Raw genomic sequence first — 19,683 nt, forward strand, 5'->3', positions numbered from 1 at the left:
CATGCGCACGTTAGTTCAAAATATAATTCAGGCATCCAACCTGTCCAGATTGTGGTGTTAAAAACGCAAACCATGATGTTGAAGCACCCAAAGTCAGTATGATTTGCTTATTGGTTGTGGTGCGTTGGCACAGAAACTGTTGGTGGAATATTTGTTGCACATATAATTATAAATATAACATCAAAATGTTGAAAATCTGATTTCCACCTAGCTGATCATTGTCTACAGCTGGCTCTGATCGTAGTGTGGGTCTAATGAAACAGGCCGGGAGAGCTGTGGTGGTCGGCGAACCCTCAATCTTCTGGCCCATAGCCTTGTGTGTAATCGACTGTGCCACAAAAGCATGCCGAATTGGCTAAGCCGATATCCACATTTATAAACACAGTGTCACTAAAGTTATTGTTATTTGATCGATCCCTCCGATGTCAACAACTACAGACCAGTATCCCTTCTTTCTTTTCTCTCCAAAACTCTTGAACGTGCCGTCCTTGGCCAGCTCTCCTGCTATCTCTCTCAGAATGACCTTCTTGATCCAAATCAGTCAGGTTTCAAGACTAGTCATTCAACTGAGACTGCTCTTCTCTGTGTCACGGAGGCGCTCCGCACTGCTAAAGCTAACTCTCTCTCCTCTGCTCTCATCCTTCTAGACCTATCGGCTGCCTTCGATACTGTGAACCATCAGATCCTCCTCTCCACCCTCTCCGAGTTGGGCATCTCCGGCGCGGCCCACGCTTGGATTGCGTCCTACCTGACAGGTCGCTCCTACCAGGTGGCGTGGCGAGAATCTGTCTCCTCACCACGTGCTCTCACCACTGGTGTCCCCCAGGGCTCTGTTCTAGGCCCTCTCCTATTCTCGCTATACACCAAGTCACTTGGCTCTGTCATAACCTCACATGGTCTCTCCTATCATTGCTATGCAGACGACACACAATTAATCTTCTCCTTTCCCCCTTCTGATAACCAGGTGGCGAATCGCATCTCTGCATGTCTGGCAGACATATCAGTGTGGATGACGGATCACCACCTCAAGCTGAACCTCGGCAAGACGGAGCTGCTCTTCCTCCCGGGGAAGGACTGCCCGTTCCATGATCTCGCCATCACGGTTGACAACTCCATTGTGTCCTCCTCCCAGAGCGCTAAGAACCTTGGCGTGATCCTGGACAACACCCTGTCATTCTCAACTAACATCAAGGCGGTGGCCCGTTCCTGTAGGTTCATGCTCTACAACATTCGCAGAGTACGACCCTGCCTCACACAGGAAGCGGCGCAGGTCCTAATCCAGGCACTCGTCATCTCCCGTCTGGATTACTGCAACTCGCTGTTGGCTGGGCTCCCTGCCTGTGCCATTAAACCCCTACAACTCATCCAGAACGCCGCAGCCCGTCTGGTGTTCAACCTTCCCAAGTTCTCTCACGTCACCCCGCTCCTCCGCTCTCTCCACTGGCTTCCAGTTGAAGCTCGCATCCGCTACAAGACCATGGTGCTTGCCTACGGAGCTGTGAGGGGAACGGCACCTCCGTACCTTCAGGCTCTGATCAGGCCCTACACCCAAACAAGGGCACTGCGTTCATCCACCTCTGGCCTGCTCGCCTCCCTACCTCTGAGGAAGTACAGTTCCCGCTCAGCCCAGTCAAAACTGTTCGCTGCTCTGGCACCCCAATGGTGGAACAAACTCCCTCACGACGCCAGGTCAGCGGAGTCAATCACCACCTTCCGGAGACACCTGAAACCCCACCTCTTTAAGGAATACCTAGGATAGGATAAAGTAATCCTTCTAACCCCCCTCCCCCCCCCCCCTTAAAAGATTTAGATGCACTATTGTAAAGTGGCTGTTCCACTGGATATCATAAGGTGAATGCACCAATTTGTAAGTCGCTCTGGATAAGAGCGTCTGCTAAATGACTTAAATGTAATGTAAATGTAATTTGTGGTCGGAAACATTAATTTCAGTTAATTTTATGACGGGGAGGGTGTGCAAAAATGTTTTACAATACAAGGCGAGGGTTGTGCGAAAATATTTTTAACATTGGGGAAGTGGGCGCATTTTTTTATGACACTGAGTTTTGGCACATCGCGTTTAGAACTATCCCTATCAATGGCTACACAGGGCCATAGTAATAGCAGAGAGAGGAAGCAAGATACAGAGCAAGAAACCGAGAGGCAGAGAGGCATGGAAAGAGAGGGAGAGAGACAGGGAAAGAAAGGGAAAGAGAGGGAGAGAGAGACAAGGAAAGAGAGGGAGAGGGAAAAAGCGAGAAAGAAAGACGGGGAATAGAGGGAGAGAGAGAGTGAGAAAACGAGTGCGTTCGAAAGAGAGCGAGCGAGTGTGAGAGAGAGCGAGGAATACGACTTTGTGGACTTTTCTGGCTGTGTGAGTAGAGGCCGAATGAGTGAGCAGGTCTGGGGCTGGTCTGAGCTGAGGCGGCGGGGCAGAGGGGCCAAGGTCTCCTGGCTGTCGGGGATATTAAGCCCTCTGATTAGATCTCAGGGGCCTCCGCCATGGCAGACGTCTCCTTTACTACGGGCCCCAGCACGGGCCCCAACTCATCTTTATTTTGGCAGGGTGGACGGTGCTCTCTGCAGGCTGTCTCTCTTTCTCACTCTCTCTGAACATACATCACCAATACTAAGCTATTTGTGGGAGAAAAGTTGATCCTGCTTTTATTATCCCTTTCATCTTTTTTATGTATTTATTTATCTGTTTTATTTACTTGTGTTTCACACCCAGGAGTTCATGATAGGACAGCTATAGATTTTCCGGCAACGTGAGTCAGTACTCTCAGATTGATGTAATTTCATTGTTAGTAATAAGCTTAATTTTAAGATGCTTTTTTAAAACTTTTGTTTGATACAACAACGGAAGAGACTGGCAGTTCATGGAAGGAATGAAAGGATGGACTACAGAAATCACTTTCTATTTCCAATAAAAGACAAAGAACATCTTGGAGTTTTGTGACTTTCATTCGCCTACTGTGACATAATGGGGGAACACCCACAACACTTTCTCCTGTTTTGTTTGTCTTAATATTCCCAATCACATTTTCCCTGGCAGCCCCTCGCAGCCACTCCTAAGGGTGCGGGAAGAGCAGACACTTCTAGCTGCAGGCTCCCCCACTTCTGAAACCTGTCAAAGCTGTCCTGGGAGAGTCAGCCTCACTCTATCTCATCATCCAGGGGCTTATGGACCTCTTTGCTCTCCTCTCCTCTCATCTCCTCTCCTCGCTTCCACTCCCATTTACCCTCCTTCCATTCCCCAGCTTTCTTCCCCTTCTCCTCCCTCTCTCCATCCTTTCATCTTACATTCACAACTTGCGATTTGCAGAGCTGTACTGTAGCTTTCCCCAAAGTTGTCTTCTTCTTCTTCCTTTACTATATTACCTATGTTTTTCATTACCAGGTCCTATATGGTCTGTCCATTCTCCTGGTTTTGTAAATGGGATCTACCTCTACCAGACTAGAGTGTAATTGTGACCTGATTCAGGAAACTAGGCGTATGTCTCAAGTCACGACTTCACAGGAGAGACGTTTTTTGGCAGAAATGCCTTCTCGAACATGTGAACTTTCATGTGCCTTAATAACAAACTTTTATTTCATCATTAAATACGAATTAAGTTCTTAAATTACAAGCCTAGTTGGTTTAGCCAAAGAAAACATTATCTGGATATTTTGGAGGCATTTCTGAACATGGCGCCAATGTAAACCGAGATTTGTGGATATAAATATGCATATTATCGAACAAAACATAAATGTATTGTGTAACATGATGTCATATAAGTGTCATCTGATGAAGATGTTCAAAGGTTAGTGATTAATTTTATCTCTATTTCTGGGTTTTGTGAAAGCTATCTTTGGCTGGAAAAAATGGCTGTGGTTTTTGGATTTGGTGGTGAGCTAACATAAATATATGTTGTGTTTTTGCTGTAAAACATTTAAAAAATCGGACACAATGGGTAGATTAACAAGATGTTTATCTTTCATTTGCTGTATTGGACTTGTTAATGTGTGAAAGTTAAATATTTAAAAAATATATTTTTGAATTTTGCGCGCTGCCTTTTCAGCGGAATGTTGGGGGGGGTTCCGCTAGCGGAACGCGTGTCCTAGAAAGGTTAATAACAAACTTTTATTCCATCATTAAATACGAATTAAGTTCTTAAATGACGAGCCTAGTTGGTTTAGCCAAAGAAAAAAAGTAAGGAACCTTCCCACTAGCCATGATAATGTGTGGGCTGGACATGCCGAGAGATGAGTTTCAGATTGATCTGCAGTGTAGCATCTTGTGTCATTAAAATGAGCTTTTCGTTATGCGTAGATAATCCTTTCTACTGCAGTTTTTTCTAAAGATATAATGTTAGCCATGGAGAACTGCAGATATGTTGCTACTGCTCTCAATAACATTGCTGCCTTGAATTTATCAGGCGCTATCGACAAAAGTCAGTGGGAAAAAGTTGTAATGGACTACTTTCTGGAGGACGATCGTGCCATGCTGACTCTATCTGAGTCTGAAAATGAATCAGACAATGAGGAAATCCTTGATTTAGGTAAAAACATTTTAATTGAAGAAGACATTGTAGAGTCTTCTGATACCATTAATGGGGAAGAAACGGTGATCAACAGTATTGTTGTCACGGAAGAAGTTGACCTAGTTTTGAAATCAGTGGAACACAACGGGCTAATCAAGCTGTGCAAACTAAACGGAAACGACACAGGACGTCTTATTTAATGAAAGGGGTTGCAGTCTGCCGTGAAGCTTTCATCCATGTATATGGGTAAGAATCTAGCTACAGTTTCAGATATTATACGTTTCTAATTTTGTCAGAAAGTTGTTTTCGTTGCAAGTTAAGGCTTGCTGTTAGCTAGCCAGCTGGAGTTCGATGGCTGGCTTACTAGCTAACCTTTTTGTTTAACTTTAGCTATGACAATCGGTTTGTATTGCTAGTAACGTTACTCTATGGATTGGCATTATAGTTTCTTTTTTAGCTAGCTAACGTTAACATGACATGTCTAAACAAAAGACCCTAAGTTAAAGCTTGCTGTTAGCTAGCTAACATTAGCTGAGGTTAGATGGCTGGCTTGCTAGCTAACATTAATTTACGTGTATGATTCGCCTGCCAGCTGGAGTTCGATTGCTGGCTTGCTAGCTAACATTAACGTTGAACCTAATTTATTTGAATAACTTCAGCTATGACAATCGGTTTGTATTGCTAGTAATGTTACTCTATGGATTGGGATTATAGTTCATTTTTTAGCTACAGTAGCTAACATTAACGTGACATGTCTAAACAAAAGACCCAAAGTTAAAACTTGCTGTTAGCTAGCTAAAGTTAGCTGAGGTTAGATGGCTAGCTTGCTAGCTAACGTTAATGTTGAACCTAATTTATTTGGTTAACTTTAGTTATGACAATCGGTTTGTATTGCTAGTAACGTGTATGATTGAATTGTGTGTAATGTTAGTGATGTTTTCTCAGAATGCCATTTCGCATCTATTGTATAATAATGCTAAAATATTTGTATCTGGAACTTTTCTTTCAGCATCAGTAGAACACGCCTGACTCTCCTCCACCAGTCATACAAGGAGAATGGTCTAATGCCTCCCATCAAAAAGAGAGCTGGCCCAAGCAAGCAAAGGTAGCAGCGGAGTCATCACCTACATGCTCCATTTCTTCACCAAGTACAGAGTTGGGGAAACACGTGTGGACCTGAATTGTGATAACTGCAGTGACCAAAACAAGAACAAGTTTGTGCTCTGGTACCTTCACTTCCTGATCCCAGGTCACACCAAGTTTGCCCACGACTGGTTATTCGGTCTCATCAAGCAGCGCTTCAGAAAGACCAGAGTGAACACTTTGTCTGAGATTGCTGGTGTTGTGAAGGACAGCACTGTGACAGGGGTCAACATCCCACAGCTGGTTGGACTGGAGGAACGTACGGTGCTGGTGGAAAGCTATGGCTGGGAAAAACACCTGACTCCGTACTTCAGGCCGCTGCCACAGATCAAGCAGTACCAGCACTTCAGGTGAAAATAATTTTTTCATTACATTGTATGAGGTTATTCTTCTTATCTAAACTTGGGAGGTGAATTGACATTGTGCAGGGTTGTAATGTTTTCCGATTTTTTGTTGTTGTTATTCCCTGTTTTACAGCCTCGATGCTCTGGAGCCTGGTGTTGTTGTCGCCAAGAAGCGTTCTGACTGTCGGGACCAGGTTTCAGCTGCTGCGCAACACTGACATTATTTCTCCCATAGATGGTCTGCCTGTATGAGCACCACCTGGACTGGACACAGCTGTCTGGTTTAATATAAGGAATTTGAAATGATTTATTCTTAAGTATGACAATTTAGTACTTTTTCCACCACTGGATGTGCCTGGGGGTTATAGCATTTCTTTCACATGACCCATCAATTTAGATAAGTGTGTCTGGGTAACCGTTATCTAATAATTATAAAATATCTGGACACTCTGTTTACCTGGAATTTTCCCTTATTGTAGGCTACTACCAGTATTAGTCTTAACTTTACTACACTACTCACTGTTTAGCACATGACTTCATGTGAATCCTTAAAGAGATGTGTGGGGCTGGCTTAAGAGGGTGTGAACAATGCTGAATGGGTGTAGTCAAAGGAGAGCTCTCCAGTAGGTACCACAACACTCAAAGGCCCTTTTCTCAAAACTGAGTTTACAAGTGTATCAACTTTCAAAGCAGAATTACTTTCCCATTGTTCCTCAAAAATGAAGTGTATGATATACCATTTTGTAGCTCTGAGTCTCTACTTTTATCCAATGTAAAAATTTAAAATAAATCAAATTTTACTACATAAGACCGAATCCAGGTGGTGAATAACTCAAATGAATAACTGCAAGTAATTTTGCCCCTCCGACACAGACATGCCTCTCCGGGTAAACTGGATAATTTGGATACAGACTTGTATCACTGAGTCCATCTTAATGGGTATAAATGTTTTCAAGGACAGACTGGGTCTCACTGACAACTGCCCCCAACTCATTTCTCCCTATCCAGAAAATGCCTGAGGAGGCTAGTGTGATCTGAGTCTCAGCCTGTCCCCTCCCTCCTTTCTCAACAGTAGCAGGCCTTTCAGTCTCTCCATCCATACTCCCCATGGTCCACCACTTCCATCCACCCCCCCGTCCCCCGCCTCTGTGTGTCTGCTCTACCACCACTGTCCTGAGGGTGCTCTCTCTCTCTCTCTCTCTCTCTCTCTCTCTCTCTCTCTCTCTCTCTCTCTCTCACATTCTCATCCTCTCTCTCGCTCTCCTCTCTCTCTCTCCCTCTCTGCATCTCTCTCTCTCCTGCGCCTGCCGCCGTGATCGATATGGATGCAGAGGGAGAAGGGGGACCTGTCTGTCAAAGCAGCCTGTAGAAAATGAAGGCTCAGATGAAGAAAGCATGCTCTGTATATTAAACGGCCTGACCCCGGCAGGGGGAGGGGGGGGGAGGTGGGGAAATATCAATAAGCTGCTGCTAAAAGCGAGATAAGGCCAAACAGCAATGAGAGGAGATGGGTATGAGAGAAGGGGTGAATACTGAGAAAAAGCGAGAGAAACAAGCCAAATGAGTGAGCATCTGCTGGACAATGGGACAAGAGAAGAGCTGAACATGAAGAGGAGAAGAGCGGAGGAGTGAAAATATGAGACAAGTAAAATGATGAGACCTGAGCAATTCTAAATATTAACTGATGAAAAAACACTGAGATAAAAACGAGTGAAGTGAGTAAACAGCTGAGGGATGGAAAAGAGTGAAAAATAACGAGTATAGCTAAAGAGCTGAGAGAGGGGGAAAAGAAAGAATGAGGAGAAGTTAACGACTTTGCAGATTTCATTATAGAGATAGTTAACCCTGTTGACACTGAAGGAGGGAGTTATCCTCTCCGGAGGAGTCCTGCATGGTCCTTCCACCTCCACGCACACAGACAGATGAGATCATTACAGCTATCAGCACCACCGACATCCACAATTAGCACTTCACTCTCCCTCCTTCACTCCCTTCATCCCCCCTTCCTCTTTATTCCACTCTAGCACACTCTCTCCCTCTCTATATACCCTCCCTCTTCCGCATCTCTCTTTCTCTCTCTCGCTCTCTCTCCCATTCTCTCTCTGCCCTCTTCTACCCTCTATCCCTCTGCTCATGACAGGTCTTGATTTAGAGGCAATTTTAGTAAATATTAAGATGCACGCAACAAACTGCTTTCAGCTTTGGCTGACCTGCCTTTCTGACCTTTTCATACTCATTTAGAAAACCATTTGCCATTTTAGACAAACAATGAGGTTTCTGAAAATTGCTTTGCATTGTAATGCAATTTTGTGGGTGGGGCTCTCTGAGGACACACGTGCAAGCACACACATGCACGCAGACACTCACCTGTGAAGCAGACAGGACACTTGAAGGTGCCGCCCATGCCCTCGAAGCTGTGCTCGATCAGGTGGCATTGGAGTTTGGCTGGCGAGTCGAACGACTGACTGCAGAGCTTACACTCATGGTTCAGGCCCTCTTCTAAGGAGAAAGAGACCACACAACACACAAAACAACATAGTTAGAAGGGTGAATAATCTGAGTACAAATAGCAGAGAGGGATCCAGAATATACACTATCGTTCAAAAGTTTTGGGTCACTTAGAAATGTCCTTGTTTTTGAAAGAAAAGCACATTTTTTGTCCATTAAAATAACATCAAATTGATCAGAAATACTGTGTAGACATTGTTAATGTTGTAAATGACTATTGTAGCTGGAAACGGCTGATTCTTTTATGGAATATCTACACAGGCATAAAGAGGCCCAATATCAGCAACCATCACTCCTGTGTTCCAATGGCACGTTGTGTTAGCTAATCCAAGTTATGGAATAGTCTTCATTTATCAGAACAAGAATAGACTGACGAGTTTCAGAAGAAAGTACTTTGTTTCTGGCCATTCTGAGCCTGTAATCGAACCTACAAATTCTTATGCTCCAGACACTCAACTAGTCTAAAGAAGGCCAGTTTCATTTCTTCTTTAATCAGAACAACAGTTTTCAGCAGTGCTAACATAATTGCAAAAGGGTTTTCTGATGTTCAATTAGCCTTTTAAAATGATAAACTTGGATTAGCTAACACAACGTGCCATTGGAACACAGGAGTGATGGTTGCTGATAATGGGTCTCTGTACACCTACGGAGATATTCCATAAAAAATCTGCCGTTTCCAGCTACAATAGTCATTTACAACATTAACAATGTCTACACTGTATTTCTGATCAATTTGATGTTATTTTAATGGACCAAAAATGTGCTTTTCTTTCAAAAACAAGGACATTTCTAAGTGACCCCAAACTTTTGAATGGTAGTATATATTATTTATTTTCTCCTCCTTCCCCATTTAATTGAGCTCCAACACATTTGTGTCAAAGGCTCCTGCCTGTAATTTTCGTGGCTCATACAACAGTAATACAATGTGTGATCTAGACCCATCAGGCATAAATTGGATGTGTGGGGTGGGGCCTAATTGCACAGGCGAGGTCTTGCACTTTGAACATGGCAAGCATCGCTCTTTTTGATTGGCTAACACGCAAATTAATTTCTGTGGGCGACTTGGTGTGGGCAAATGGCTGTAGGGTGCAGTGCTACTGTAGCTTGATAAAGGGAAAGATGTAATGCATAAAAAACATGTAGGCTAATTTACAGATTAAAGTGGTAAATGTAAGAATAGCCAAGCGTGGGAACATATTAATTTTATAATCAACATTTAATAATAAATAATATGAGCAAGTGAGAATATTATAGATGTTTCAACATCTCAACGTTTACACACTTCCCTTTTTTATCACCATGGCATTTTAACTGCTCTCTTTAACACAACTGTTGAATTCAATCTCATTGTTTTCAACCAAGATGAATACCCATGTTTTCATGTTATTACTAATACATAAGTTATAATTAATACATGAAATGAGATATTGCTCATGGCAATGGCCAAAACAACTGTGAGTCTGCATCCATTCCCCTGTCACATTAGAATGTATGACACGTCTCTCCCTGACATTAGATTACCTCGGACCGATATTTCAGACCTTGATAGCTGAAATAAATGGCATTGGTTCAGACACTGAACCTTCCCTAATGCTCATTTGCTGCACAACGATCCGCTGACTCAGCATTCCACAGAACCGAGCTGCCCATCTCCTGAACTACACGCCAATAAAAACCCAGTGCACTCTGCTATCCATGCAGTTGGGCCTGTACTCTGTCAAAATCCCCTTGTCCCGTGAAGCATGGGTCCAGGCATGGGGCCAGCGAGAGGGGGGTGAAGGGGGATGGAAGGAGGGTCCCTGGGTGCCTATCCAGGGCCAGGGCCCATCCTTCAGTCTCTACAGCCCAATGCCCACAACATGGGCCCAGGGTACCAGACGCGGAAACACACAATTCACCTAACCAGCTGTGGCCATCCAAAGCCCTGGAGGATCAGAGTGGGGGGTTACCGGATGGGCCTTGGGCAAATCTGGCAACGCAACTCACAGATCTGGCAACGCAACTCATCTTAACAACAATGGCCTGAGATGAACGGGACAGATTCGTCCCAGATCCAACTAGATGCCAGTGTTTTAAAACCCCAGCCCACACACTGCCAGTGACTTTCCCATTTGTACTTTTATGGTCAATTGTTGTTCCGCTGCTCAAAGCACATATTAAACAACATGGGCTGGATCGCTCCACTAACAACATTTGGCAACGTTATAAAAAATGGGTAATTTCTGAAACCAGCAGCCGATTACAACAATCTTTGCAAAATAATGTTAATAAAGCATTTTAATACCAAGTTAAATGTTATTGGTTTAAATCTTTACAAGGGAAGTGTAGTCACTTAATAAGATGTGCTACAGTATAGTACAGTAACAGTACAGTATAGTAATAAAACAATTAGAGGTATCTGTACCTGTTTTGGTGACTTGCTGTTTTGGTGACTTGCTGCCTACAGTATAATGGAGACTATCCACTGTATATCATGTAATACGATATAAAGTGACAATAGTGACAAGACAATAAGTGACGAATAGCAGCACTGTTGGAGCGAGTGGTCGCATTTCGCTCCGCAGGTAGTATTACATTTCATTACAGTACAACGGTTTGACTTGTCTGATCTTAGCTAGCTACATAGCCGTCTTTGTATCAAAGATAATTGTGTAGTTTAGAGTAATTATCGTAATTACCGAGGTTAGCTAGTCAGCTATTTTCGTCCTAGTCCTAGTCAACACTGCTAGCTAGCCAGCAGCTAGCAGCTAGCCAACGTCTACCGTCTACCGAATAGCAGCACTGTAGAAACTATTACATTAGTTTCTACATTACAACGGAACGACTTGATTAGTGTAGTGTTAGCTAGCTACATAGTTGTCGTTGCTGTCTTTGTATCCAAGGTAATTGTGTAGTTTAGAGTAATTATCGTAATTACCGAGGTTAGCTAGCCAGCTATTTTCGTCCTAACGTAGGCAACACTGCTAGCAAGCCAGCAGCTAGCCAACGTCTACCGTCTACCGAATTGCAGCACTGTAGAAACTATTACATTACAACGGAACGACTTGATTAGTGTAGTGTTAGCTAGCTACATAGTTGTCTTTGCTGTCTTTGTATCCAAGATAATTGTGTAGTTTAGAGTAATTGTCAAGGTTACCTAGCCAGTTACCGAGGCTACCTAGCCAGCTACACTTTCAAACTAAGTCAACAACGCAGCCACTGCTAGCTAGCCTACTTCACCAGTCAGCAGTACTGTATCATTTTAGTCAATAAGATTTTTTGCAACGTAAGCTTAACTTTCTGAACATTCGAGACGTGTAGTCCACTTGTCATTCCAATCTCCTTTGCATTAGCGTAGCCTCTTCTGTAGCCTGTCAACTATGTGTCTGTCTATCCCTCTTCTCTCCTCTCTGCACAGACCATACAAACGCTTCACACCGCGTGGCCGCCGCCACTCTAACCTGGTGGTCCCAGCGCGCACGACCCACGTGGAGTTCCAGGTCTCCGGCAGCCTCTGGAACTGCCGATCTGCGGCCAACAAGGCAGAGTTCATCTCAGCCTATGCTTCCCTCCAGTCCCTCGACTTCTTGGCACTGACGGAAACATGGATTACCACAGATAACACTGCTACTCCTACTGCTCTCTCCTCGTCTGCCCACGTGTTCTCGCACACCCCGAGAGCTTCTGGTCAGCGGGGTGGTGGCACTGGGATCCTCATCTCTCCCAAGTGGACATTCTCTCTTTCTCCCCTGACCCATCTGTCTATCGCCTCCTTTGAATTCCATGCTGTCACAGTTACCAGCCCTTTCAAGCTTAACATCCTTATCATTTATCGCCCCCCAGGTTCCCTTGGAGAGTTCATCAATGAGCTTGACGCCTTGATAAGTTCCTTTCCTGAGGATGGCTCACCTCTCACAGTTCTGGGTGACTTTAACCTCCCCACGTCTACCTTTGACTCATTCCTCTCTGCCTCCTTCTTTCCACTCCTCTCCTCTTTTGACCTCACCCTCTCACCTTCCCCCCCTACTCACAAGGCAGGCAATACGCTTGACCTCATCTTTACTAGATGTTGTTCTTCCACTAATCTCATTGCAACTCCCCTCCAAGTCTCCGACCACTACCTTGTATCCTTTTCCCTCTCGCTCTCATCCAACACTTCCCACACTGCCCCTACTCGGATGGTATCGCGCCGTCCCAACCTTCGCTCTCTCTCCCCCGCTACTCTCTCCTCTTCCATCCTATCATCTCTTCCCTCTGCTCAAACCTTCTCCAACCTATCTCCTGATTCTGCCTCCTCAACCCTCCTCTCCTCCCTTTCTGCATCCTTTAACTCTCTATGTCCCTTATCCTCCAGGCCGGCTCGGTCCTCCCCTCCTGCTCCGTGGCTCGACGACTCATTGCGAGCTCACAGAACAGGGCTCCGGGCAGCCGAGCGGAAATGGAGGAAAACTCGCCTCCCTGCGGACCTGGCATCCTTTCACTCCCTCCTCTCTACATTCTCCTCTTCTGTCTCTGCTGCTAAAGCCACTTTCTACCACTCTAAATTCCAAGCATCTGCCTCTAACCCTAGGAAGCTCTTTGCCACCTTCTCCTCCCTCCTGAATCCCCCTCCCCCCTCCTCCTCCCTCTCTGCGAATGACTTCGTCAACCATTTTGAAAAGAAGGTCGACGACATCCGATCCTCGTTTGCTAAGTCAAACGACACCGCTGGTTCTGCTCACACTGCCCTACCCTGTGCTTTGACCTCTTTCTCCCCTCTCTCTCCAGATGAAATCTCGCGTCTTGTGACGGCCGGCCGCCCAACAACCTGCCCGCTTGACCCTATCCCCTCCTCTCTTCTCCAGGCCATTTCCGGAGACCTTCTCCCTTACCTCACCTCGCTCATCAACTCATCCTTGACCGCTGGCTACGTCCCTTCCGCCTTCAAGAGAGCGAGAGTTGCACCCCTGCTGAAAAAACCTACACTCGATCCCTACGATGTCAACAACTACAGACCAGTATCCCTTCTTTCTTTTCTCTCCAAAACTCTTGAACGTGCCGTCCTTGGCCAGCTCTCCTGCTATCTCTCTCAGAATGACCTTCTTGATCCAAATCAGTCAGGTTTCAAGACTAGTCATTCAACTGAGACTGCTCTTCTCTGTGTCACGGAGGCGCTCCGCACTGCTAAAGCTAACTCTCTCTCCTCTGCTCTCATCCTTCTAGACCTATCGGCTGCCTTTGATACAGTGAACCATCAGATCCTCCTCTCCACCCTCTCCGAGTTGGGCATCTCCGGCGCGGCCCACGCTTGGATTGCGTCCTACCTGACAGGTCGCTCCTACCAGGTGGCGTGGCGAGAATCTGTCTCCGCACCACGTGCTCTCACCACTGGTGTCCCCCAGGGCTCTGTTCTAGGCCCTCTCCTATTCTCGCTATACACCAAGTCACTTGGCTCTGTCATATCCTCACATGGTCTCTCCTATCATTGCTATGCAGACGACACACAATTAATCTTCTCCTTTCCCCCTTCTGATAACCAGGTGGCGAATCGCATCTCTGCATGTCTGGCAGACATATCAGTGTGGATGACGGATCACCACCTCAAGCTGAACCTCGGCAAGACGGAGCTGCTCTTCCTCCCGGGGAAGGACTGCCCGTTCCATGATCTCGCCATCACGGTTGACAACTCCATTGTGTCCTCCTCCCAGAGTGCTAAGAACCTTGGCGTGATCCTGGACAACACGCTGTCGTTCTCAACTAACATCAAGGCGGTGACCCGTTCCTGTAGGTTCATGCTCTACAACATTCGCAGAGTACGACCCTGCCTCACACAGGAAGCGGCGCAGGTCCTAATCCAGGCACTTGTCATCTCCCGTCTGGACTACTGCAACTCGCTGTTGGCTGGGCTCCCTGCCTGTGCCATTAAACCCCTACAACTCATCCAGAACGCCGCAGCCCGTCTGGTGTTCAACCTTCCCAAGTTCTCTCACGTCACCCCGCTCCTCCGCTCTCTCCACTGGCTTCCAGTTGAAGCTCGCATCCGCTACAAGACCATGGTGCTTGCCTACGGAGCTGTGAGGGGAACGGCACCTCCGTACCTTCAGGCTCTGATCAGGCCCTACACCCAAACAAGGGCACTGCGTTCATCCACCTCTGGCCTGCTCGCCTCCCTACCTCTGAGGAAGTACAGCTCCCGCTCAGCCCAGTCAAAACTGTTCGCTGCTCTGGCACCCCAATGGTGGAACAAACTCCCCCACGACGCCAGGTCAGCGGAGTCAATCACCACCTTCCGGAAACACCTGAAACACCACCTCTTTAAGGAATACCTAGGATAGGATAAAGTAATCCTTCTAACCCCCCCCCCCCCTTAAAAGAGTTAGATGCACTATTGTAAAGTGGTTGTTCCACTGGATATCATAAGGTGAATGCACCAACTAGTAAGTCGCTCTGGATAAGAGCGTCTGCTAAATGACTTAAATGTAAATGTAAATGTAAATACAACCCAACGACCTGGGCTGTTCTAGGAGGGCAATGGGAAACGTGTTACACAGCATAGTGAGTCTATTCATTTATTATATACAGAGCATGTTTATGCTCTATATCACCATATGGCCAGCCCTCTTCTCCTTATAACCCTGTCAAGGAGAAACCTCTACTATGACCTCAAAACAAACATTTAAAGCTGGTCGTGTCTGAATGAGCTCACATGACAAGCTATTGTCTTACTGTGTGTGTCTGGCTTAGTGGCTTAGGTATGGATGGAAATATTTAAAAAACAATTTTATCACAGAAACCAGAGGAGTTGATTGTGTCCCCTGTAATTGTGCATTCCCCTTTGAAAGATGAGACATGGTGTGTGTGCACGTGTGTGCGTGCATATGTGTGTGCATAATTAGTGCATGTGTGTAAGATAGCGACAGAGTTCTTTGATCCCCATTCAACCTGGCCGTCTGTGTGTGTGTGTGTGTGTGTGTGTGTGTTCAGAGCACTCCATGCCTTTGCCCATATGTGCAGCCCTTGTTTGACCCTGGAGCACACTCCTGTTCCTTCAGAGACCTGACCTGCTTCATTATGCAGATAACTCTGCACCTGCCCAACCGTCTGACCTTGGGTGCATGCGTGTGTGTATTTGTGTATTTGTGTGTGAGAGAGAGAGAGAGAGAGAGAGAGAGAGAGAGAGAGAGAGAGAGAGAGAGAGAGAGAGAGAGAGAGAGAGAGAGAGAGAGAGAGAGAGAGAGAGAGAGAGAGAGAGAGAGAGAGAGAGAGAGAGAGAGAGAGAGAGAGAGAGAGAGAGAGAGAGAGAGAGAGAATATGTCTGTGAATCTAAGATACGTGATTGGTTGTTACTGCATGTGTGTGCATGAAGAGTGTGTGTAAGACAGTACAGTGCAAGTGGGATGACTCAGTGTGTGAGTGCATGAGTCTGTTCGGCACTGCCCGCCCCCGTAATGTAACTGTGTATAGGGGGACGGGTTTGTAAGCGGCAGGGGAGCAGGGGTTGGATCACACTGGCAGCCTGTTCCTTAGTGAGAGTCAAGGGAGGAAGTCAGCCAGCGCGCCCCTATAGCTCCCTCATCGGGGTGAGGTCACTTCCTGTCGTTCCCCCAGCCTCCCCCAGGGCTGTCCAATCAGGACAGAGCATTCAGGAGCCCCCACCCTGGCCCGCTCTGCACCGACTGGAGCAGACTCTGGATATAGTTACAGAGCCACTGGGGACTGGAAGCTCTCTCTCTATATATATATATTTCTCTCTCACCCCCCTCACCCTCCCTTCTCCCTCCACACTCGTGAGTGTTCTGCCTCCACTGCCACCACCCTGTCCCCCTGCACTCATAAGCGAAATCTTTTAGATGAGAGCTTTTCTGTTCCTGCTCCCTCTAAGCGTCCCTGACACCAGCAAAGTAAGTCCATCTGCATATCCACAGGGCATGGTGGCACGCCTAAGGTTCATGGTTTATGTATTTCACAGCTCCTGAAAAACACAAACATCTAATATCTTTCCCATGTGTAAGGAGAGACCGAGTAGGAAAACTCTTTCAAAAGGACAGCCTTTATTATTTCTTCTTGTGTTTACTCTTCAGCAACCAGGCTGAAGTTAATGTTCTGTTGAAGGTTGTTTGGGACACTGGGGTTTGTTTTCCTTTCGGTTTCGTCTGGATGTTCAAGTACAGCTTTGTATACACTGAGAGTACAAAACATTAATAACATCTTCCTAATATTGAGTTGCCCTCAGAACAGCCTCAATTAGTCGGGGCATGGGCTCTACAAAGTGTCAAAAGCGTTCCACAGGGATGCTGGCCCAATGTTGACTCCAATGCTTCCCATTGTTGTGTCAAGTTGGCTGGATGTCCTTTGGGTGGTGGACCATTCTTGATACACACAGGAAACTGTTAAACGTGAAAAACCCAGAAGCGTTGCAGTTCTTCACACAAACCGGTGTGCCTGGCACCTACTACCATACCCCGTTCAAAGGTACTTAAATCTTTTGTCTTGCCCATTCACCCTCTGAATGACACACATACACAATCCATGTCTCAATTGTCTCAAGGCTTAAAATTCCTTATTTTTCCTGTCTCCTTCCCTTCACTGACTGAAGTGGATATAACAAGTGATATCAATAAGGGATTATAGCTTTCACTGGTCAGTCTATGTCATGGAAAGAGCAGGTGTTGTTAATGTTTTGTAAACTCAGTATATAGTAGAGTATGTGTGTAGAGTAGATTTGAGTAAGAGTGTGAATCTCTGTGTGTGTGCAGTACAGTATGTGTGAGGATTTAGTGTGGCTATAGTGCACACCAGTGAATACAGTTACTGAAAGACGCTACTAATATTTCTCAAATAATCTCAGGTATTGGGTATTCTCAAAAATTTGACCAAAATTAAGTATGTTGCACTACAGGGCTTAATTAAAATATGTATCCTAGCCAAGTCCCCTCCTCATCCCCTACCCCTTACATACTACCCACTACCCTATATTAACAATTCTGCTTCAGAGCAGGTCCAGTGAAAAGGGGAATTCAGGATCACTTCATAGTAATCTGATAGTTAGATTTACACTTCTCTGTCACACTGTGAATCTTACTCACAAGCTCCCTCTTAAAGGAACCAAGTCCGCCCACTTCTCAAAATCAGGCAGCAACCTCTAACAAATTTGTGGAGACAAAACAAAAGATGTCAACCAAAGACGTTAAAGAAGGCCATTTTCATCAGGTGAGAATAATTAGAAAACAGTAGTCATAGAAAAGGAATAGGAAACACGGTAGACTAAACAAACTACAATCGGGGTCAAGTCAAGGTTGAGGTCACACTCAGAATGCAGTCTCTCAACAAGGTATTATTTGTGCTCAATCAGGTCTAAAGATGATAGGCTTCAGACTGCAATATGGTGAACTATAGGTCACAGAAAACACACCAAGAAACATCCGAGGAAATTGCCAGGCATAAAAACCCAGAGTAGTCCACAGCTGTTTCTGAAAGACTCAGTTACATATCCTGCATTCAGGCATCTTTCAACTTACACACTCTCTGAAATGCTACTTGTGACTGCAATACTTTTTGAAATTGTGAGAAGGCGAGAGAAGGATATCATTTGGGTTTTTAGAGGACATACTAGTATATAGAGTAAAGCTATGGTGTTGTGTGTACGGTGGCAGAGTTGAGTAGACAGCTCTGGGGCTGTAAACAGTAGGTGGGTTTACTTGGCTCTACATCTCCATGGGAACTATCCATTAACAGATAATGGGGGAAAATCTGAGTGATTAAGGCCCGGGGAATTATGGGTGAATACAAATACATTTCCGTGCGGTGGAGTGAGTGTGTATATGTGTTCTCTGGAGATATAGAACCACTTCTCATGTGGAACTCGGTTCATTTTAGAGATACTAGAAGGCCCATTAGTGCGTTGAGAAGAGAAAGGGGGCGGGATATGGATGTAGCTGGTAGATGGGAGCTACTGTAGCTAGCGCACGGGGACCAGGCTCCCCCTGGACCAAGGCTGATTGGCTCCCCGTGAACCTAGGCTGATTGGAGAACTGGCACCTGGAGGGGAATATACCTAATATTTATATCCTGCCTTCTCAGTTTAAAGAGGAGGACATGCCATTATGAACAACATTGTAGAATAAAACTCTATTTAAACGTCCTGAACATCACCCTCATTACTATACAGGTATGATGATAATGATGCTCTAGTATGGTCAAATGCTAGCTAATATCCTCATTAAGACTGATAAAACTACCTTTATAGCAGCTATATACAAGAAGAATAGAGGAGAGATGTGTAGCAGAGAAGTGTACCCATGTCAAAACAGAGAGAAGACATGAATTGAAGTGAGAGTATAAGGGAATCGGGACAATCACAAGGAGAGAACAGGAAGTGAAAACCAATGTGCCACAGACAGACAGAAAGAAAAACCCCAATGTCAGGGTCCCATGCTTGTGCCATGACTGTGTGACTTTTACTTCAAACCTCCAGAGTGAACTGAACTAAGGGGTGAGGTTGTCGGGTGACAGTGGTGGCGACGACCTTACAAGCGAGTTGCCGCTGGCGACTGGGGGTGGGCGGGATATAGTTCTACGTCCCAAATGGGAATAGGGTGTGATTTGGGACGCAGCCTAAGTCTCTGGGAGATTGTCAGGCCTGATGCATGGCTTAACTTGAACCTGGACGCACAGTGGTGCACAGTGCACACCTCAGGGTGTAAGTGCTAATCAGAGCACAGCTAGTCTTATGCTAGCCACTTTCCCGCTCTCTTTCTCTCTCTACACCGCCGGCATTATCCGTCTCACACCATCCCCTAAGCGGCCAGGTTGGCTAGGTCACAGGCACCTTCTAACTGCCAAACTGGTATTGAGATAAACAAGTGTAAGGCCTGAAGACAGTATAAAAGGCGTAGCCAACTAGAACACCTTGAAGAGGACAACACACTGTAATATCTGGGTTATTTGTGAGCTATAAGGTGTATGTTCTATTTCATAGCCTCTTTATGGGTTATGCACAGTAGACAGTAGACCTATACAATGCATAAAAGGTGTTGCTAAATAGTCACTAAAAGACAAACTTATCAACATGGTAAAGCACATACAGTATGAGCTAATAGTCACTGTCTGCCATCAAGATGGCTAATATGAGGTAAGTAAAAAGAACATCAAAACAATGGACGTGGCATTTTTCTCTCTAGCTAATCAGTACTCAGCTGAAGTTAAGGATG

General features: G+C 45.5%; 1 protein-coding gene across 1 annotated transcript in view; it reads right to left on the reverse strand.

Moving 5' to 3' along the window:
• The window catches only part of LOC120055568 (zinc finger protein 521-like), a 99,610-nt gene that overhangs the window by 44,014 nt on the left and 35,913 nt on the right, over window positions 1-19,683 (reverse strand). The window contains exon 3 of the mRNA XM_039003443.1: window positions 8,375-8,506. Within this exon, the coding sequence (XP_038859371.1) occupies window positions 8,375-8,506 (132 nt within the window). The remainder of the gene's footprint in view (window positions 1-8,374; window positions 8,507-19,683) is intronic.

The sequence above is a fragment of the Salvelinus namaycush genome, chromosome 11 (genome assembly GCF_016432855.1).
Source record: "Salvelinus namaycush isolate Seneca chromosome 11, SaNama_1.0, whole genome shotgun sequence".
NCBI classification, from domain to species: domain Eukaryota; kingdom Metazoa; phylum Chordata; class Actinopteri; order Salmoniformes; family Salmonidae; genus Salvelinus; species Salvelinus namaycush.